Source organism: Xiphias gladius, chromosome 14, assembly GCF_016859285.1.
Source record: "Xiphias gladius isolate SHS-SW01 ecotype Sanya breed wild chromosome 14, ASM1685928v1, whole genome shotgun sequence".
Classification (NCBI taxonomy): domain Eukaryota; kingdom Metazoa; phylum Chordata; class Actinopteri; order Istiophoriformes; family Xiphiidae; genus Xiphias; species Xiphias gladius.
In genome coordinates this window covers 25,778,097-25,801,051 of record NC_053413.1, presented here as the reverse complement: position 1 = coordinate 25,801,051, position 22,955 = coordinate 25,778,097, and the positions used below count along the sequence as shown (strand labels likewise).

The 22,955-nt window shown below is 43.6% G+C and overlaps 1 protein-coding gene across 6 annotated transcripts in view; it reads right to left on the bottom strand.

The window, feature by feature from the left end:
- vipr2 (vasoactive intestinal peptide receptor 2) overlaps window positions 1-22,955 on the bottom strand; it is a 67,449-nt gene that overhangs the window by 24,101 nt on the left and 20,393 nt on the right. For all 6 annotated transcript variants that reach the window (XR_005708835.1, XR_005708836.1, XR_005708837.1 and 3 more), the window contains exons 2-4: window positions 19,829-19,946; window positions 9,359-9,472; window positions 5,772-5,863 (exon numbers count right to left, since the gene is read on the bottom strand). Coding sequence is in view for 2 of the 6 variants with exons in the window: in XM_040144584.1 (XP_040000518.1) it covers window positions 5,772-5,863; window positions 9,359-9,472; window positions 19,829-19,946 (324 nt within the window). In the remaining 4 variants the exon portion in view is untranslated. The remainder of the gene's footprint in view (window positions 1-5,771; window positions 5,864-9,358; window positions 9,473-19,828; window positions 19,947-22,955) is intronic.

Genomic DNA, 22,955 nt, shown 5'->3' with positions numbered 1-22,955 from the left:
CCTTTTACTCAGAGAAATAAAAGCGGATTCCGAAAAGGAAACACTGAGGGACGAAGGAAAAGTCCTGCCGGCTGCAGAATTTCTCCTCTGATGCGATTTGTCCTTTTTTTTTCATGTTACTACCGCGACATTTCAGATGAAATGAATATACAGTTAAACTTCACATATGTAGCAGGTGAATGAATACATTATTATTAGATACATAATTATTAGAAAGAAGGCAAAATGTCCACCATTGGTCATGTGTATTCACACAACAACATAAACAACCGGCACTCATGTCCCTGCATATGTCTCATACAACTGTATACACACACACACACACACACACACACACACATATGGGTCTGCTATGGCAGACGGACATTACTGACAATAAAATAACCCTATGTCTGCTGGGAGACAGTCCATGTGTGGCCTCCAGATGTTCCCAAATGACTGATCGTTACCTTTAGGCGCAGAGCTGATCCTGTCACGCGGCGATACATTCAAGGTCTCTCTGTACCACAAAGTTACGGTAGGAGGAGCCTCCTTGATCCACTTGAACAAAAGGCATTTTCTTGCCAAATGCAATAATTTATCCAGCAAATTCAATTTCAGTGAGGGAAGAGGCACATCTTTAGATGAGACCCTGAGCAAAAAACAAAAAATAACCACCGGATCTTTTTTCATTTTAATTTAGAAAATACCACTAAGCTCCTTGGCAATGCCATTCCACAGATGAAATACACATTTACTTTGAAGTTTGACTAAAGTGATTTAAAAATGTGTTCAGATTTGGTGCACGTGTGTGAAATGAAGCAGACTTGAGGATAAGAGGATCGGGAGCCGCTGGTTTTTCCCTCTCTTTTCAGAACTTTCCTTTTAGACTTCATCGGGACACAAGATACTGTGTGTGTGTCTCTTGTGTTTCAGAGCAGATGTGATGCAACAAGGCTGTTGTGCTTTGAATGAAGGTTTTGCATCAGATCCGAGCAGGCTCATTATATACTGCGAGTGCTGGAGGATCAAGAGAGAGAAAGTGTTTTGTTGTTGAGAAAAACTTTCGTGTCTGACACGAAGAGCTGAAGAACACATAATTTCCTGTTAGAAACAGAAACAAAGAGACTGGATTCAGCCAATAAATGCCTGCCCCCCCCCCATGTGTGTGTGTTTGTGTGTGTGTCACGTTATCTTGCTTCCTCAGAAAAAGATGTTATGTGTTTGATTTCCTCTCCTGAGCTCTTTTTTTTCTGAGAAAAATCAAAGTACGCTTGTTGGACGAGAAGCTGAAAAACCAAATTTCCATTCAGTTTAAACGGAAAGTGTGACTGTGTGTGTGACTGTGTGTGTGATACAGTATGCCCCTTCCCATTTATCCTCCATTTATCACCGTCAAATCAGCGTAAAGGCTGCCTCAGCACAAGCTGATACAGGCATCACTTCATTATCATCGCCTTTGCTCAAACAGACACCGTGCAACACTGTAAATGAGCCCGTTTAGTTTTGTGACACCTGGTGCCAAGTACCGTTTCACGCAAGCGCCGTGGTTCTTTCCATATGAGCCTGGATAAAGCTGTGCATTCGGGCCAAAGAGACAAATAAAAGGGCATCACTGCAACGGACAGACGCAGACACCAAAGTTACATGTGCCATGTCTGAAAACTGAAAAAGGGCTTTTGTTTGCAAGGTGCAAGGTGCATGTCTCCTAAAAATGACATTATATATACACACACACACACTTGGCAGAGGGGAAAAGAGGGAAAAGAATAATAATTTAAAAAAATAAATAATAATAATAATCTGCAGAAGTATTCACAATACAAACATCTGAAGCTTTTGCAGCCAGTTTAGGAGAGTTTAGAAGCGGGAACCTTTTCTTTGTCCTCTTGTTACTTTAAACGGAAAAGACGATGATGTGCCTGATATTACTTGGAATAAACACAAGCATCTGTGTTGTGTAACAGCGATCGATTTCTCCGACGGGGCGGCGACAGCCAAACCGCGTGATTATCGCTAAAGTAATAATGATCTTGATGTTTCCCAAGTATTTTATTACAATTATTCGCCCATGTTTTGAAAACGAAATTGAGCTGAGGCTTTCTCCGCTTTCACTGTGAAGCGAACTAAACATACAAATCCCCAAGGTACAAAAAAAAAAAAACAAATTACATTAAAAAGAATGTAGTATTTGCACCAAATGTATATTAGTGTCACTGCAGAATTCAGGCTGTATATGCAAAGAGTTTTTTGGGTGAGGGAGGGGGGCTGCACTGGGAGAAGACAGACTCGTGATTTTGGTATTTCTAAAACCCACGCTACAGCCCCGATCAGACGCAAAGATGCTACAACGTGAACCAGAAAACTAATATGGAATGAAGTTATATTTCACTTGCTGGTCTCACTTGCTGGTTTGAGTTTCTGTTAATTCTTCTGTCATTTCGTTTTCTTTCCAGTGATGTGCTTGAGCCCATAAACTACTTAAATTTTCAGTCCCACGTTAAAAATGTTATTACCAACAGTTCAAAAAACGCCCTGTCTGCTCAGTCCAGATGAAAGTCGTCATTTCGCCTCTTTTTAACTTTCCCTGAACAGCAGAAAATGAAAAAGGCACATTTACATCCTTTTACAGGATGAGGCTCCTTTGATTTCAGGTCTACTACTTCACTTTACAAAAGAAAATTATGGCGTCGGTCCACTAGACGACCTACCAGTGTGGTTGTTGGTTAGGGAAAGCTATGAACTGTGACTTTGCACCAGAAGGTTTGTCATTTCTTTTTCCTTTTGTTTGAATTTAATAAAATAAAAGCTCAAGTTCTCTCTCTTTTTTTTTTTTAATGATTCTTGGGCCTTTGAATCCTTTCACACAGCTATTGAGGTATTTCAGTAACACACAAGGAGTCCGCTAGAAATAAAGGCATCGTTTTCTTCCCTTGTCCTGAAAAATACGACACTGAAGATGGACCACTGGGATCTGACAGATATACGACACTGTTCAGGACATTTTGGGTGAAGTGTACTGAGAGCGAGACCTGCTCAGACTGGAGAACAGGAGGAAGGAAATCTGAGGAAGGAAGGAAAACCGAATGAAGATGTCAGAAATGGAGAAGAGACAGTTTACCAAGCACAACCGCTGATTCAGAATAAGAGGAGTCCTGAGCCGAACTGAACCACAGCAGCGAAAGAGAAGGGGAGCGGCAATTATCACCGCCGAGGCCAAACAAGGCCACGCAATCGCCCCACCTCAAACGCTCCTTCATCTCCTTCCCTGAACTGTTTGGGTGGGGGGAGAGAAATCACAGAACACCCCCAAAACACCTGACAAAACAAAAAACAAGACCTTGCCAAGCTCAATGATCATAATGGCCTCAAAACGCCTTCAGGTGTTGTGCTGTGTGATTTGGTGATGCGCAGGTCAAAAGACACTTTGAACATCAGGTCAAAAGACACTTTGAACATCAGGTCAAAAGACCGTTGTCCTTTGGAAAGCAAAAGTGTTTGAAATCATTTGTTGGACATGATGGCAGCATTTAAATGACCACATTTCATCATGTAGTTTGGACTTGTTTCACTCTGAGATATTGACTTGCTGTTGTTTGTATGTTACCTTCATGGAAATATCTAAAAACCTGCGGATCACCAAACCGTCGCTTACCTGCAGGTCTGAAACCTCAACCGAAGTGTCAGGATTTATTGACCCAATGAAAATAAAATACAGAGGGTTTCCACCTCGAACCCCGTGCAGATTAAACAGACGAGACAGAAAGTGTTTGCCGGTGGGCAGATTTTAGCTTTGGACAGGGCTAGGCTAGCTGTTTCCTCCTGCTTCTAGCCTCTATGCTAGGCCAAGATAAGCTAAGACAACTGTGTCCTAGCGTCTTATTTACCATACAGGTATGAGAGTGGTATCCACTTTCTCATCTAACTCTTGGCTGAGTTGAGAGCCTAAAAATAACCATTAAATGTTATTTGTGCTTTGTAGGAAAACAGATTAAATATGTTCACAGTGAACATTTTGCAGATATAGGATGTTCAGTTTTTGGCTCTGGGGAAACTGTGACTTTGCGGATACATACATTAAAAATGTTTCCTCCTTGTTGTCCTCCATGTTACTTAGGAAAGTATAATCAAGACAGCATTTCATTTCTATAAAAACATATTTGCTGCTGAAACTTAAGCGCCTTTCAGACACGCATCATTTTACTTTGATCTGACGGCCGTTTAACATAAATGTCTCAACAGCAATCTCGCCAGGTCAGACCTAGTGATTCCGCTTTGACATTTTCAACAGGTCTGATTCGAAGGCTGATAGATTAATATGAAAGCTGCGGCTGCACAAGGTGAAATATTCGCAGAGAGAAAGAGGGAAAGGCACGTCCTCTGATCTGCCTTCCAATGTCACTGTCATAAATGTATCATCCTAATTTCCATCTCTTTTGCACACAAAAAAAAAAAATAAAATAAAATAAAATCAGCTACGAAACACTGTGAAAAAGGCCAATTGTACTGTTTGGAGGAGATATCAGATCAGTCTTTAAAGTGAATAAAATGAGCGATTTTAAAATATAAAATGACAGTGTGAAAACCACGTGACAACGTGAAAGGTGTTGCTCGTAGTTATGAACCTAGGGAATTTTCGGCTGAATCTGCAGCTCCCCTCGTCTTTACGAAGCCTCATAGTGAGTCTCAGCTCATCGTTCATCTGTCCAGACCATGACTCTACTGCTCTGGTGCACTCTCACTGCTCTCCATAGCGTCGTTTTTTTTGGCCGCAGCAGGCAGCTGTTTTCAGAGAAACAGCTGTAACCCCACACTGTTTCCTACCGGCTGAGCACCAAACAGCGGACAGACAGACGCGGGCAGAGACCAGCCGTTGAACATAGTGCAGCATTTAGCAGCTAAAGAGCCAGACATTTCCCTCAGGAGCTGGTGGAGACCAAAAACAGAGCTAAAAGTAGAGGGAATACTGGACTCAGCATTCATCAGGTGGACACAAATACCACTCCACATAAATGATAATGTAAGTAAATGTAAGTTCAACAAAATAAAAAGGTGCTGGTACCATTTTATGTTCACAGCTTGTTTCTGCTGCCCACAAGTGGCCAAAGAGAATCAGTTACTGCAGGTTTAAAAACTGTTTGAATGGTTTTAATTCCCATTCATGCAGCTTCATAGATGAATAAAGGAACCTCCAGCAAAGGGCTTTACATACAGCGTGTGAGCCGACTTTTTCATGGAGCTCATTAAATGTTTCATTTAAGGTTCAAAATTCACCGGAAAATGTCCTGCCTGGCTGCATCCCTGCTATTATACAAGCATTCTAGGAAACACAAAATTACAACACTTTTCAACCCTAATCTGTTCCCACAAGAGGGAGGCTAATGGTGTTTCCAAGATTGTTTTTTTTTTCCCCCCTCATTAAATGGCGCAAAACAGGAGAGCGCACACACACACACACACACACACACACACACACACACACACACACACACACACACACACACACACACACACACACACACACTCTCACAAATTGCTCACATTTAAACATGTATCACACTACTGTTGGGCATATCGACCTTTTAAAGATGGAGGCCCTTCATCACTAACCGGTGTTAATTAACATCCAACCCTGCGGGCTTCGTCAATTACAGGCCACTAACGAAGTTATGTTACAGCTCCTTTCCCCCCGCTGCACAGTCAGAATTCATTACAGCTCAGGTGAAACACTGCGCTGACATTTACGGCAGCGACAGACCGGACGAGCGAGAGACGGCAGACGTTTACTGTACCTTGTCCTGGCTCGTGTCCGACTCACACACACTGCTGATGTTTGGGAAAACCTCCGACCATCCCGCTGACGTGCAGTTCCTGCTAATGTTACCTGTGAGAGAAGAAGACACACAGAGCTAATTATCTCCAGACGCCAACCCCCACAACAACTGACACCCCCTTTTTCTAGAAACTTGATGTCAAAGACTTTTTATTTTTATTATTAGCAACGGCGCAGCTTTGGTTTTACGGCTGGCATGGCTGCAACCTTACGTGGGCAGAAAAAGGTGACAGTCAAGTGATTGTCGTCTCTGTTTAGCCATGTGTCTCTTTCTGGACACTCTCTCTCTACCTCAACCACTTCTCTCCCTCTTGATTTGCCCAGGTGGAGCGCAGACCCTCCCTCCTTACCTTAAAAAAAAAAAGAATTCAAAAGGGCGAATTTATCACATGGGGCGACCACGTTTGCAGCCAGGGTTGGTGGGTTTTGAAATGTGCAGTAAATATGAGCAAGTCATAAGTTTTAAAGTCGTCCAGACCCACAAATACCCGGGAACTGTGACTGACGACAGAATGAGATTTAGCGGAAATACAGACGTGACTGTGACAAAGGCTCGGCGGCATCTGTACTGCCTATGTACATGAAACTCCTTTGGAGTAGATCGGAGAATACTGGCAACGTTCTATTCCTCCTCTAAATCAAAAGTATTTGTACTTTTCCAGTTATTCGCTGGGTCACATCCCTCTGTCAAGAGGACAACGACCGATTGCGAGGCGTTTAAAAATGATTGGCAAAACCCAAAGATCCCGCCCACAGCCTAATACCAAACAAAGTCCTCAAAAAGACGTATATAAGACCGTCAGTGACCCCACACATGACGTACGCTGCGACTGCTTTGAGTCGGATGTAAAACATCTAACATATAACAAATAGAAGGATGTGTGGTTTTATTCCAGACGCCATTAGACTTGTGAACAGCTGTAGTACAAGAAATGGTCAGTTTACCTTGTGTATAGACTGATAAATGCACTTTTACTTTTACTTTTTAACATAAAATCTTCCATCGTTGGCCAGCTAGGACCGGCCAGTGTTATAAATCCTGGTATATTCCAAGACTTTCTAATCATTCTGTTTTTAGATTGATTTTTTTCTTGTGTGTCCGCGCGCAAATGAATTGTCTCTGTCTACTTTTGTTTACAAACTGGCTCGCCCCGAACTGTCCCTCGAGGGACGAACAAAGTAATTTAAATTAATTTTAACTGAACTGAAGTGAACAATTCAACCTTATCGACCTTTTTGGGTCTGGGGAACAGCAGACCGCACCCACACCACATGCCAGCCACCTCCTGTTAGGTAGAACTATGATTCCTATGATTTTATCAACCACTGTCACAGCAACTGACCTCAATTCAAAAGGGGGGGAAAAGTCAAATAATCTCAGGCCGAGACTCAGTCCAGTGAATGACGCTCACGTAAGAACAGAATGGGATTAAAAAGGAACATGGACAGTTTATATAACTTGGAAAAAATGGGGGCTCAGGGTGGGTTAATCAGCCCAAACGTAAAAGTAACGACAAAGCTGTTGAACTGAAAGCACATTTTAATTAGGCACCATATGTTATTGTGCCACCTCCTCACGAGGAGGAGCACGTTCTAAAGATCTTATCATTAGCGTAAAGGGCTGTTCCGTTCTGTTTGTGGGAATGTTTCATTCACAGAGAAACGTCACCACAGACAAAAAAGAAGAAGTTCACAGGCTGCTGTGCTGAAATACGCCCATAGAAACTTGCACTAGGTCTGTTTGTGTCCCCCCCCCGTGGAGAAATGCATCATATCACATGACTTTCGCGACGGGTCTGGACCAATCGTACCCAAGAGAGATTAGATCACCTGCAGGTGCCTCTCAAGGCTCAATCTTTCAGATGGATAAACTAAGAGACAAAAATAGTCCAACCGTCAGAATCTGAGTTATGTCTGATTTATATGTTTGGCTGTAACAACGTCCTTGCCGATGTGGAAAAAATAAATAATACAGTGAGTTTCATTTGTGCCAAACGCTGGTTCTCTCTCTCTCTGGAAATAAGCCTCATTAATTTCTGCTTTTCTCTGCACTTTCATTCCATTGACAGCAAAATAAAATAAAGGCATGCAATAACTTCAGGGTGCCTGGTGTTCAGCCTCCTGCCGATGCTAAATGTTCATCTTACGTAATGAGTCCTCTACTATTTCGGTAAAATGCGGTAACTCCGGGGGGTCTGGATCCGTCCCAGACGGAGGAGCCTCAGCGTGCGCTTTTGGCTCAGAACAAGCCGCCGGCTGCTTACATAATGTTCAGTCATCACTGTAAATCAGAGCACGGCTCAGAGTGGAAGCTGAGTCTGCCGTCCGGTCACTGGCCGGAAGAGCCTCGCCAATTCAGGAGGGAGTCCACCGACCGCACACATTTACAAAGACGGGAGGAGACGGACGGTGAATGACGGGAGGCGGAGACGTGGACAGAAAGCGGAATCAGTCTTAATGCTAGACCCAAATGTCAAGTCACCGCAGGAGGTCTCCGAATAGTGCTTTGAATTTCAGGGGATGAAAAAATCATCCGCAGATATTCAAAGCCTGGGTTGGGATTAGTCCCGAGCAAGGAGGAGATGTGGCGAGTCATAATCGGTCACTTAAGAGTCAAAATTCATGCGCCTGATGTGTGAGACAAAACTGCTTCACGGCAAGACGGAGGATGCGGACAAAGTCCACAAGAAAACCCCCCAGGTACAGGTAGGTTTTGGTAAATTTAAGAGGTCCTAATACGCGCTGAAGACATTCGCTGCTGGCACTGGCCCGCGGCTTGGACAGAGTCTGATACCACTTTCCAATGCAGGCTCCTTGTTAAGACATACAGCGCTGGAAGTAACAAATGATTATGTTTAAACTGGTAAGTCGGAGCTGAGGTAAACATGACTGACGACGGGTTGCAGCTGCGCAAAGCATTAGAAAAAAAAAAAAAAAAAAGACGACTAGATACAAAACAGTGGTGGAGCAAGAATTCAGATGTTTTACTGAAGTAAAAGTAGCAATAGCAAAGTATACAAATACTCCATCACATGTAAAAGAGCCTGCCATCAAAAGTTTACTCGGATGAAAGGATGACAGAAATATTATCAACAAAATACACGTAACGGATCAAATTATGCCGAATGCCTTTTCTTTTGACCTTTTTTTGTGTTTTTGCCTCGAACTGACTCAAGCATCACTTATACTGCGATGACAGAGTCGCCGTCCTAGACCCTAAGGATGCCCCCCACTGTATCACAAGTTCACTGTGTTTTGTGGGTGAAATCACAGTACGGAAAGTCAAATAAATGTAGCATCAAGTGTAAATACCTAATACATAATGTCATACTCAATACTTATCACGTAAAATACCAGTAAATCAAATTTGTACTTAAGTACTTGAGTAGATGTATTTGATTACTTTTCACCAGTGGACAAAAAGTAAACAAGGAAATCAATAAATGCACAAATGAGCAGATACAGAAATCAATAGCCACAGGAAAAAAAAAACCAAACAACCTTCATATGCACTCATTAATTAACTGCAAGGATAAACAGGCGTACCATTTCTGCCGAATAGAGTCCTGAGGACCCGGGGACAGGGGATGGTGACGGTCCCTCCGACCTCGGCTCGCTTCCAACACGCTATGTTGTCCCATGTTCCTTTGCAGCCCGGCTCTGTCAAAACCAAAAGTGGCTTGGTGAGTAAATGTTCTCACTGGAACGTAAATCTAAGAGATGTATTCTGATGCGGCTTTGAATCCAAACTTTAAAAAATCTGAACTTTGGCGGAGGTATGTCCTCTCAGGGTTATTTCTGTCAACATTAAGCTTTTGTTATAGATTTGGTTCATTTTACATGGCGGCTTCTCTGAATTCTCGCGGCCGTGTAATGAAACCCAAGTAATCTAACATGTTTAGTCACATGTTCTTCCCTGTTGGACTCTGGTCCACGTATGAAAAACTGGTTTATATACAGTCCACAGAAGTCACAGCAGACATAAAGCAGCTGCGGAGGCTCGGAGGTGTTGGTGGGGTGGGGGGGTTTTCTTCTCCCTCCCCAGAGAAACATTCAGTGCACCTGTTGTTTTTGTGCTGTCGGCTGCTGAGACATCCACTTTCCCACTGATGCAGCGCTCATGAATACAAATCTCTAATCTCTCGCCGCTCCCTCTGCTCACTGTCATTCTATCTTCATAATCGCAGAAGCAAAATTACTCTGTTGGCACTGTTGCCGCCTCCGGTGACCCACAATCTCCCGGCACTAAAAGTTTTCGCTTTTAAAAAAAAAAAAAAAAAGGAAGACCTCTGACGAGGTAATTTGCTTCCCATTTCTTAGGAAAGTTTGCGTCTCATGTTTGGACCAGCGGTATCGGCTGCAGACTCGCAGATAGAAGGGTGGAACGAAAAAAGTGTAATTACGTCTGAAGACTCTCAGTCATCCAGCTCTTGGTTATCTAAGCAGCGTTGAAACCAGGGCAACAAAGTGTTATTATCCTTTTAAAGGCTCGTCTAAGATACTTTGAAGAACAGAGCAATTCGAAAGTCCAAAAATTTAATTTTAGTCATAAAAGGTATGAAACTCCTGGGCCTGATGCGAAATTGAACACAGTTTGACTTGTGGTGTCTGGAAGTTGCTGTAAGTCCTACCTATTATATATATATATATATATATTTTTTTTTTTTCACAGTTCTGCAACTGTCAGCACGAATCATTTACCGAAAAACAAACTTTTAAAAACTTAGCCAAGTATAGCATTTGCCAAGCCGTGTCTCCTCACTGAGTAAATTACCCAGGCAGGGCTGCTGTCTGCGCCTGTTCATGCCAGTTTTCAGATTAACGCCAAGAAATGGCCGCGGCGTACGGCAGGAAATGTTGAAAATTGTCCAGACTGTTTTATTTTCTGTGGTATTCTCTATAAATTCTCCATAAATTAATTATTCTGGATCATAGTTTTCTCCTAACATACAAGCTCTTCAATCACATGAATGTATGAGTGTAGCTGCTCACAAAGCAAAAAAATAAACAAAATGATCTGTATTTGAACCCAACTTCTGAAAGAAAAAACCACGAATGGTCTAAACTGACTCTAACTAAAAAGCTTTGTAAGTGTGACTGGTCCGGGACACAGAACAAGGGGGGGGGTCAACAGAGCTCATTGAACTGGATGTTGCAGTGGAGGCCCAGAAAAAAAATAAAGTTTCTTTTAAAGCAACAGTTCGACCCTTTGGGAAATACCCGGACGAGTTCGGGAGTATCTCTTTCCCTTGCTCAGATTTCTGCAGGATGCTTTTATTGTACCACTGGAGAGAGCGAGCTGCACCGATTTCACAAATGCGCGGACGATGTTTCGTGTGTTCAGAGTTGGCTGCGGACGGGTGTGACCCATGTGGTAAACTGGGAAAAAAAAAATCCCAAAGTACCACGGCACCAATTTGGATGCTGTTCATATCCGCTCAGAGCAAATGATCTTGTTTCGATATTCAGTTACGCCCCCAATGGGCTACATTATCTCTGCATAAACAGCTTATTTACAACAATCACATAAAGCACAATGGGACCGGCTAGAAAGAATATCCTCTTTAGAACAATTATACTCCTCGTGGAGCGTTGTGGATTTGGCATTTCTTTCCTAAAATGCACAGGAGACAGAGCACCTGCAGTATGTGTTAGATTTAGACACTATCGGAACAGAATACAGTACAGGAGTGGCCCTGATCGAACACAAACACCCCCCCAAAAGAGACAAACCAAGCATACCGCCTCCCAATATAGCCCCCCCCAGCTCCTCTGCATAAGCCTTAATGAGTGCGAAAGTGCCGATGGCAAACTTAACAGTCAACAAGGCTTTTTAGCAACAGATGAATGGAGACAGTGTGCTTGGTAAAAACGTAGCCCCCCCGCCCCCACCCCAACCCCAACATCCCTGCTAAAGACACACAGCGAGCAAGATACCAGGGCATCAGACTGTGATAAAAAAAAAAAAAGAATAAAAAGGCCATAAAAGAAACCTATTAGTGTCAAGTTGAAAAAAAAAAAAGAAGAACACAGCCAGAGGAGATGAGAAGCTAAACATCACAGCATGATGTATTCTTTATTTATTTATCTATGTATTTGGCCTATTTTAATTTGAATCCTATGACGTTTGAAATGTTGCAATCTATTGCACGAAGTGGATAAGAAGTGCACACAATTAAAATCTCGCGTTTTCGGTGGTTCGGCTGACATCATTATTATCCCGGGCGACAGACGCGCTCCGGCGCTGCCAGAGATCAAAACCTGTGACTTTGAGGACCTGCGGAGCTAATTATCAGCATCTCCTCCGCAAAGGTTATTCACACGCGCCGAAACGCCGAAAGTAGGCGAAAGGAACGAGAAGATGTCATCGTCCTCTTCTGCCAAACAACCAAACTGTGCATCCCAGCCACCCTCAGACACACTCCATTCTGTCGCCTCCTGCTCTAGTTTTTTTATATCGTATTTAAAGTTGTGCCGGGTTCACGGGCCAGACATGACATATATCGGTATTTTCAGAATAAGCTGGGATCTACATGTGCTAGGACAGTTTTATGAAGAAGCATTTGATGAAATTTGAGGTTGTTACGAAGGTTTTGTTCCTGTACAGCGCTGTGCTGAAGCTTCAGGCGCTCTGGACGTTTAGATTCGTATTCATCACGCAGTACCACCACGGAGGCGCCTGATCGGTCCCAGACTGATTCTGCGGCAGGAACAACGAGCCCCGAACGTACGGACGGAGTCGCGGGGAGCCGTCTTCGCCACGGAGTCCGCCCGGGGTCACACGCGGAGACAGAAGACACCGAGGCAGACTAAAGTTCTCCAAGATGCTTGGAGCAACAGGACGGCCGAGAACCATGAAGAACGGCGTCCCGGGGAACAAAGAGCTGGCGCTGTTCTCTTAGCATTTTTTCGCAGGTGCACAGTACTGGACGTAATCCAAAGACTCGAAACACACAACAAATACCGTGTAAGATTGGGCAGAGAAGAGTGTCAGTGTGTCCGAGTCGCCAGACCCACGCTGACGGTACATATCAGTCCATTTCAGATATTACTGAGGCTCAGAATGTAAACCTCAAGGCCAATATTCATGGATTCTGTCACTTCTAATAACGTTCGTTTTCCTTTTTTCTTTCTGGGATAAACATGTCCTGGGTTCTGGAAACTGCTTTGGGCGACACAAGCGGGGCCCATAATGTCGCCAGGGAGTCTGTGAGCCGGTTATGGGTTGAACCTGGAGTCCCGTCCGTCCTTGGCGTCGTTCCCTTTCCATCCTATATTCCCGCATGTTTTGACGAAATCGACACCGCGAACAATCGGTGACGAGCTGTTCCCGCTTCTCCCGTAACCAAGGATGTGCAAGCAACAGTCACTTGAAGAGAAAAACAAAGTCTGATAATTATGAGGGAAGATTAGAAGTTTAAAAAGGAAGCCTTTTTATATGACCGTTACCAGTAGAGTAACGCCGGAGAGGGTGAGTCACGCAGATTCCAGCAGTGTGTGTGTGTGTGTGTGTGTGTGTGTGTGTGTGTGTGTGTGTGTGTGTGTGTGCGCTCAGGTTTGACAGCGCTATGAGAGGACGGGGTGTCATTTCGAATGCTAATTGTGCGAAGGGTTAAAGCGAATTGCCAAAGGGCGTTGAGGTGACAGAAAGCTGTCTTCTTAGTTGTACCACTGCGCATCCCCAACCCTGCAGTCCCGTGCCAGGCCCGTTTTTCTTCCCTTGCTCATTTCTCTCCTTCCTCCCATGTTTTCCTTCGTTGCTCGCTTTTTGTGTTTTCTCCCTCTGCATCAATACTCTCTCTGGCCATGGCTGGATTAACCTCCCGTGGGCTCGGGGGCAAAAACCTTCTTGTTGGGCCCTGCTGACCCCCAACAGACACGGCAGTTTCATTCTTTCTCCAGGCACCCAGACACTAACCGCTACACTCTGCAGCTGAAATGATAAGATGATTGATTGATTAGTCGATCGACGGCACATTATCTGGCAATTATCCCGTAGCGGCTTCTCAAATGTGAATATTTGCTAGTTTTCCATTTTAGTGAATTCAGCAGTTTTGTATTTTTGACAGTTCGTCAGGCAGAACAAGACATTTAAAAAGGTGTCAACTCAGGCTTCAGCGGGATAATGACGGGCTTTTTTCACTATTTTCTAATATTTTATTCACTAAAAAAATAAGCTGCATATTAAAGAAAAGGATGGTCAGATGTTTTGATACAGAAGATCCCTGTTGGTTGCAGCCTTACAGTTCTCCCCCTGAAGGACTGACACGACTTTGCCTGAAGTTTTCAGGCAGTTTGAAGAGAGTAAAAGAAATCTGATCAAACACAACCTTAAGACAAAGGAGCTCAACATAAGCTAAAACAGTAAGTTTAAGTGAATAGATTTTGACGTAGGGACCCTTTAAAGGACCAGGGCCACATATCTGCCACTGATCAAGTTATGTAAACGGAGATGAGGTGGAGCAACCCCGGGGGTCTGAGGCCCCCAGAAAGTGGCCTGTTTCGCCCTGTCGGTAATCCAGTCTTGTCTCCTCCTAAACTGATCCATGTTTCCCTGATCATCAGTAATAGGACAAGGATTCTGCTTTTTCCGTGAAGTCGCTCTGCCTTTTGACCTCCTGACGATTGGTTTGCTATTGTATGTCCCACATAGGAACTGAGGCTTATTCTTGACTTGACCTCACTGTAAATGGCCTGGACACCGGAGTCCATCAGGCCGCTGAAAAGATTTTTTTTTTTTTTTTAGGAAACTAGATGGAGAGGAAAGGCCAGTGGAGGTGACGTTCTGAAACGAGGCAAAGAACAGGAGGGAAAACCAAAGGAAAAGGAGCATGAAAGAGACAGGAAGAGGAAGACAGGAAAAGAAAGAAAAGGTAGACTGAAAGTGCAGAGGTGAAGAAAGGGGAAACAGGAAGCAGTGAAAGGGAGGAAATTACACTGATACAGAAAGGACAAGAGAGGACAAAAGAGGAGGAGAGGGGAAAGAGTGAGAGAAGAGATGTCTCTGGGTTAAAAATGGAATCTGAACTCATCGGTGCATGAGGAAAACTCCATCTACCCGCTAAGTGATCCGGCCGCTCTCTGTGCGCTTTCCCAGAAACACTCAGACACACATCAGAGGCAGGGCCGCCACGTTTAAGCAACAACGCACCGAGTGCACAGCGGCACACATCTGGAGGGAAATCCTCTGCCTCCGCCCTATGGTCTTCTTATTCTTTATTCATCGTAACGTGAAGGCTGACTGAGCAAGGTGCCCCTCTCCAGCATCGCCCTACTTCGACTTCATGCCGTTAGTTAAACAGACTGACTTCTTTTATACGAACTGCACGGAAGTTTTCCATTAACCTTCAGGTGCAGACCCGTTTCTTCGGTGCATCACGTGTTTGCAGGCATGTTCTTCATCCAAAGTTTGCTCACCTTCGTGTTCACTTCAAGTCGAAAGCCCAGAGCTTTAACATACGTACACCCGGTAATGGCAGTGGCGAGAAGCCGGTGAGGGATCATGGCCTCGATGGTGTACTAGTGAGTCCTACATTTTAAACTCTGTCTCCTGGAAACAGATGTTTCTGTACAACTAACCTGCAACAGCAAATACGTTCTTGCAAATCTGCCGCAATTATTAAATATGTTGCTTTATTCATTCAAAAGAAAAAAAAATAATCCAGCGATTAAGTTTCCTACAGAATGTATCTGCCGTTGCAGTTTAGTTGTACAGTATATGAACCTAGTGTCTCGGAGACAGGGTTGACTATTGAGTACAGACACCAGCACGATAATGGGTAGGGTCTGGTGAGGACAGGGTGGACCCCCTGCACCTTTTAAAGGATAATTCTGCTTAATTTCAACCCCGTGAACTTCCCATAAATGTGGCTATTGTGGCTCTATGGGTCACGCCAACTTTGCACTCACCTCCTGCGTTATCAAGATTCCGGGACACGAGGACTCGCGTGAGGCGGCTACTCTCTCTTTTTACTTTCGGCTACGCTCAGACACAAGAGTTTGAAAGGAGTCCTATAAAACTCAAAGCCAGTCCTAAGCTTTTAAGGGTCAGGGAGGAATGGACTTTGAAATTCAACTTGAGTCTTGACGTGGGTTCATCCAGACACGAGAAAATAAAGCAGAGCCTGAGACTAACCCTGAGTCGTATGTCCTGCCGGGGACATGGGTCCAGCAAGGCGGTGACATTGTGGGGCTGGGGTTTTGTCTCCCGCTGGGGCTGAGTGAGCGAAACGCAAACTCTTTTGTACTGAAACGATCACCGGGGCTGAAGCATCAGGTGAAGTCCTGGGAGCCTCATTCGCTCCAGCAAACACATGAAACAACTCCGTGAGGAAGATGTTCTCCCCGGCACTTTTCCCCCTGCAGAGGTTTTTTTTTTTACCCGTGTCATTATTTTATTATTCTTCATGTCAATGAGCTTTAGTTAAGACCGCAGGGGAGACCCATCATCCAGAGCTCACATCAGTGGAGTGAAACACTTGGGAAAATACAAGTTCTAGGCTTTAGTTTGTTGCAGATAAAAATATTAGAATAAATTTGTTTTTCACTTTAGAGATAAGATCACAAACTGTGAATTAAACCTGTAATCTTACGAGTATATACGTGGTATTATTACTTGTGCCTTTTAGATATGCAGATAAAACTTTAGGGAGGCTAAAGAAAAGTTAGCTCAGCTTTCTCAGTTCAACCTCAAACTAATTGGATCTTATATGAAGTTAGACCGACAGACTAGTCGGAGCCAATTTACTGCTGGGATAATTACGCAAGCATCGGGTTACATCAGAAATGAGCCCTTTCTTCTGAGGAAAACGTAGGCAGCACATTTCATCTTCACCGCAACATGTCAAAGTTTGCTTCCGAACATCTGTTTTGGAAAAAAAAATTGACCTCTCTCTAAAATGCCACGACTCCAGATAGCTGATAATATTCATTTGCGGATTTGACTTCATGCTAAGAATTAATTAGTAGGTGTTACGTTGATCAGTCCAGATTTTCATTTATTTATTTATTTTTTCACAAAGTAATACAAAATAACACATGCTGAGCTGGGCTGCAGTCAAAAAGAAAGGCCGATGTCTACTGTCCCATACAGGACACATAGCTACTCCAGTATGAAACCGTTCTCGTGCATAATTATTTCATTAGATCTCTTCATTGTCTGAAAGTAAAACTTAATAAACTTTTGCTTTGATTTTTAACCAGAAGTGGGAGCAGTTTTGCCCTCTGTGACCAAAACTATGACCACAGTTAAATTAGAGGAAACACTTGGTTGGAAGTTTGGTTTAGCTGAGACGACTCACGTTGTCTCTCAACAACCCGACCCCTTTCCAAGATCCTGGTTATGGTTGATAAACTATGGTTAGTGTGTGGCTAAGTGAAGGCCATTTAAACCACTCGGCTAAAGTGGCACTTCAGCAACTTAGTATTGCAGTTCCATGAAGTCAGGAGACTTGCAAGAGACATAAAAAAAAAAATAAAAAGAATGGTGAAGCCTGAAGCAGCAGAGCCTGACTCTTAGTACCTCAAACATAACGCTGTGAGTTGACAGTCATTATTCACACGACCGCCAGAGGTCACGTGCCGTGAAAATGTAAAGATGCGGTTAAAATAACTTCTCTTTAGAGTAAAAATGTAAAATATCTGTCGGTGCTTGGAATCCAAGTTGTAGCAGCAGTAAAACGTGAGCGTAATTTTTCTTCAGTAAAATAATGTTAAAAAAAATGAATGGCTCTAAAGGCTTGGTGTTTGTAATTATGGTGCAGTTCGATCCAACAGAACAGTCGTACGTGATGTAGCATTGAGCCGAAAGTAAATGGACTGTTGTATCGATGTGAAATTTACTGAAACACTTTATCATCAATCGTCTGGTGCTTGGAAAGGGCGCGTTTTGCTGTAGAGTCTGCTGAACAAGCAAGGGTATGCTTGTTTGGGACATTACAATGCATCACCAGGTTTATACCTTCGTGTTAATTATCTCTAAGCCGAGGTCTGAGCATACGAACGCCGCCGCCACTGCTTAAATGTCTGACTGCGTTGGTCGGGTGAAGAGCGATCCGAAGTTTCACTCTGTACACTTGAGAGTCTTTCAGACAGATTGGGGTCGGAAAGGTTAGGCTCAGTTTTAAAACTTCAATTTATTACCTATTTTTACTGCTCCAAAGCACACAGTTGAGAATGACAATGACTCCATAACTACATGGGGGAGTGCTGAGATTTCTGTTTCTGCCCCATACGTAGGCCTCATTACCTCCGCCGAGGGGGTCCTGTTTGCCCCCGTGTCTGTTTGTTGGTTTGTTTGTCGGCGGGATTAAGCAAAAAGTACTGATCCGATTTGCACTGAACTTGGAGGGAGGGATGGGGCAGGGGCCAGGGAAGAACTCATTAGTTTTTGGAGCAGGTTCGGATCATTTACTATTTATTTGAATTTTTTTTCTCTGAAGCCTGGTCTATGTTGTTTGACATTGGCCTTGGCTGAGTCTGTGCTCTCCGAGTGCCCTGCTCGTTGTGTGTGCATTGCTCGGTGTTTTTGCTCCTTTATCACTATGCAGCAATGTGTAATTTAACTCCTGTTTTTCTTTTACTTACTGAGAAGCTCATTTGCATTTTTGTTCCCCAACGCTAGATGGTTTCTGAGCCGTGAACGTCAGCGGAGGACCCCATTCGCAGGGTAATTTGTGGTAATTAGTACCATTCTGCAGAAAGACAAATACCTTTTGACTGTGTGCGGACATAAACTAATGGACAGAAATGGTTTCCGCCAATCTGCTCTTTTAAAGGACTGTGTTTGTGTTAGTATGTGTTCTGAGTTTTACTGAACATCCAACGTGCAGCTGCTGGTTGAAGACAAATACAGCGCATAGGGTCTGATTGTTTTTCCAGACAAGCTCTTATACAGCCTTGTTGCCAGGTACCTGTGTATTTGGGTACAAACAGGAGCAAACACGCTGTAACACAAACAATTGGTTACCTCCAGATTGTCTCGGACCGTCTTTATAAAGGAGCCAAGCAAACCTGCTGATGCAGGTGCGGCAGATATCATCAGATCGTACAGGTAAGCTTCCATCTTATCAAATCAGCAACCAGGGCCATTAGTGCTTCATTCTAATCGGCTGAGATCATTTTTAACCCGACTTTATTTCATAAATTCTTCAATGTATTTGTTGCTTTTACTTTTAGAAAAAGCCAACAACAAGAAGTAGTTTTTTAATAATTGGTTCCCTTCCTCGACCTGCCACGTTTCACCATCTCACGCCACGAATGCCTTCACGGTCTCCCTCCCCCGTCAGGTTTATACGAACGAGTGCCAAAATGCTATATTTTCTGTTTTCCAAATAGCCCCATACATTATTCAGGAGTTTGTCTCTGGTCCAGGGTTTAACTCTCAACAGAATGAAAATAAATGTGAAATAATTCAGTGGATACATTTTTATCAACCTATGCATGAGCCGGCACACTGCAGCATGTTTTTTTATATCAAGGACAGATACACAGTACAATAGATTTCTAAAAAAACAGAAATGAAGTGTGTGTGTGTGTGTGTTTAATATCATTTTGGTCTAAAGTCAGAGAAATAATCTCATATTTTAATATGAGATATAATCCTTTCAGTCATCTATGGAGGTCAGTGTAGCTGCGTCTCATATCCAGATTTAGTCCAGGTAGGATTTTGGTTGGTGTCCATTCCCGGCTACATCGCACAGGTTTTCAGTGTCCTGCCAGAATCTCCTCAATGAGAGAAGGTAACCTGTACTGGAATCTGTTGGTTTTTCATTTTGCGCATTAAAACTGCTGGACAGAACCCAAAACATGGGATTTAAACCGCATGGTGAAAGCTGCTCACATCCTCACATGACAGAGGAAGGACTATATGTACATACTGTGTGTAAACATCTTCATACATGTAAACATTTTCACTTCAACTTTCAGTCCTCGGGCTCTACTTGTTCAGCGCCACAAAGTTTTTTACAGTTTCTTTCTTTGGTGCTACAGCAGGTGTCGTTGGCGAGTGAACCTGACCTTTACGGCTGCCAGCGGCCTCCTCTTCCTCTTCCTCCTCCCTCAGCCGCTTCAGACACTCCACCTGGTCTCGCTCCACCTCCAACATGAAGTTACAGGTCGGATGTCGACTGTCAACCTGCGATGGAAGCACGTGGAGAAAAAGAATAGCGTTTACTGTGTATGTCGAGGGTGCACAAGGACGAGGTTTCACGCCGCATCAACCTTAAAATGTCGCATCTTAGGGCCTGTCCACCTTCAGACGGATGTTAAACACCAGATGTTTTTGATAAAGAAAAATCATTGGTGGTGATGATCTGACCAAACAAAAATCCCAGGCGATATTTTCAGATAATACTGGGTACGCTATCGAAACTACAGTACGTAAACATACAGAACTGTATGGACCAGCTAAGGTTTTGGATTGAATACGGTGAACTCTTGCCAGATGTCTTTTCCTGCCCAAACACCTGTGTGAACCTGGGATTTTTTGATGTGTGTTCCCAGGTGTTTTTCCACTTAAGATTTATCATATCGAGACCACTGTTTGTACTCAAACCTTCTCCAAACCTCACTAACGCTACCACGCAACGCGACTAGTCCCTCAACTCGAAATGCTGCTCACTAAAGTAAAAATTAGGTTTCAGCCTCAGCTGGCCTGTACGGTAAGCCGCAAGATTTCGCTCTTGGCTTCGAGAGAACAGAGCGGAGTGCGACATCTGCAAACTCCATCAAACTATACCAGCGGAGCAACAAGTGTCTTAAATCAGAATTGATCCCGTAATCAGAATGCAGAAGAAAGCCCAACAACAAATACTTCCTCAAACCACCAAAACAATATGCGAAAATCAGTAGATACAGGAAATAAATAGAAATTTTATTTATTGCATCTGTTAATTTATTTACTCTGTCATTTGTTTGTCCATATTCTGTTTGTATTATTCTTAAAGGTAGCCGGTGGAGGGGAGTAATTCAAGCTGATGCACCGGGGAAAGTCAAGGTTATGATTGATAGATGAATACAGGGTCAGGATAAGCTGCTTAAACCAACCAGGCAACGCTCCCTGTTTCTCTCCCTCTTTTGATGTGAGTGAGTGAGTGAGTGAGTGAGTGAGCGAGTGAGTGAGCGAGCGAGCGAGCGACCGAGCGAGTGTTTAAAACCAGGAGAAGCAGATGAATTAATAGTGTGTGTGGGCCACATAAATCCTGCAGAGGAAACACTGAGACCCTGCCAAACAACACTGGAAAAACAACCGAGCCGTCCTCAACATTTTTTGAATATTAATGTCACAGTGTGTGCGCGCGAGTGTGTTACTACGGGTTTGCATAACTTTAAGCCGCCACGATCAAACAACATGCACGGTCCACGGGTGTGTGTTTCACTTCTGCGTGTGTGTAAAAGGATAAGCCTGTCATCTGATGTAGGCATTGATACAGACTCATGTAAACACTGTAGCAGTTGGTACATGAGGAATATTCTGATGTCTCCGGCGCAGAGACCAGAAGCAACATGTATTCACCAGCGAGATCTCCGCTGTTGAAGCTACCTCTGTACTTGAAAGATGAATTAGCTTTTCATTAGCCGGATGACATGGTCATAATTTTGTCCATCGTTTCTGTTCAGTTTTATAACATTTTAGTCACCAGTGAAACCAGTGAGACTGGACATTGCATCCTACTGAAGGGGTGTACTCCAACCAGCACCGAATTCTTGAGCGCAGTTACTAATTTGAGAGTTTTAAAAAAAATCTGGTAAAATACGTCAGGTAATATTAGGTTTTTTTTGTTGCTCTTTATCTATACTTCTAAGACTCGCCTTAACACCGGGCTTTGCAGTTCCCTTCAGTTCTATGGACTGTTTTTGTTCAGTTGTGAGTTCAGCTCATTGTTCCGGTTTTGCAACTTGCACCTGACCCTCTCAAGCAGAAAGCAGGTGTTTTTTGGGGGGAAAAGCTCCCCTAAACCCACGGTACGCTACCTGCCCAGGACTAAACACCAGACAAAGTTAGAGACTATCTGGGGAAAAAAGTGGCAGCTAAGCAGCTCAGATGTTTGGTTTTTTTCAGATATTTTTGATGGAGAATGCTAATCTTGCTCCGCCTCTGATGAATTTGTAAAAAGGCAGCTATTAAGGTGATAAAATGATGTCAGTGTTGTGTTACAGCTCGTTCCACTGCACGTGGAAGTGGCTCAAAAAAGCAATTGCTATTTTCGCGGCTTTGCTGAATCGTGACCAAGATATTTACTGAGTGGGGCTTTTAACAGTTAAAAAAATCTTACTTATATCAGTTCTTACTGATGCACAAACTATTTACTGGCAACTCAGTTTCTAAACTACCTCAAAAGTATGTGTCATTCCTGTGATGCCACTCCTTGTTATTTATTGGCCAATATGCAGTATATGCCGTACTAATTCTTTGTCACAGGCTAAAATCCGCCGACGTCAGTGTATCGGTCAGGCTCTGCTATATGTTGAATACCAGTAAGACGTAAACATGAGCAATGAGATGATCACACGTTACACTCTCGTGATGGGGCCAAGTTTTTTACGACCTACGACCTCTCTTTTATCCATGACCACAATTTTTTCCTTTTATCACTCGAGCAGCTTTAAGTTCTTGTCAAGCTTAGGTAACTAATCAAAGAGGTGACAGATCAGAGAACACTCATATGGGTCTATTTTGCACTTTAGGTTTAGGGCTTGTAATTCACCTCAGTTTGAAGACTGTGGTCCTATTACTTTTCCTCGTACGTGTTAATTGGCACAATTTTCACGACAGTAATGAGATCAACGACATTTGAAATAGTTCCCAGTGGGCAGATTCCTCTCCTGCCCAACGCTGACTCAGATCATCCCAGACAGACTGAGGCCCTTTATCCCCTGGCATGACGCGAAGCTGGCTGTCATCAAGACAACACGCGGGATGCAAACGTGCACACAGACATGTGCAGCCGTGAGCCAGAGGTGGCAGCTGAACAGCAATTCGGTGCATCAAACACCAATCCCATTCATCCTAAATGTGGATAGCAGATTAGGATTCAGGCTAGAACAGTCACCTGTCAAAGCAGATTAGCTGAGCTGAACGCTACTAAAACTGAGGAGAGAGTGTTTCGTAACACGTAGGCGAATTTGGTGAGGTTCATCGGGC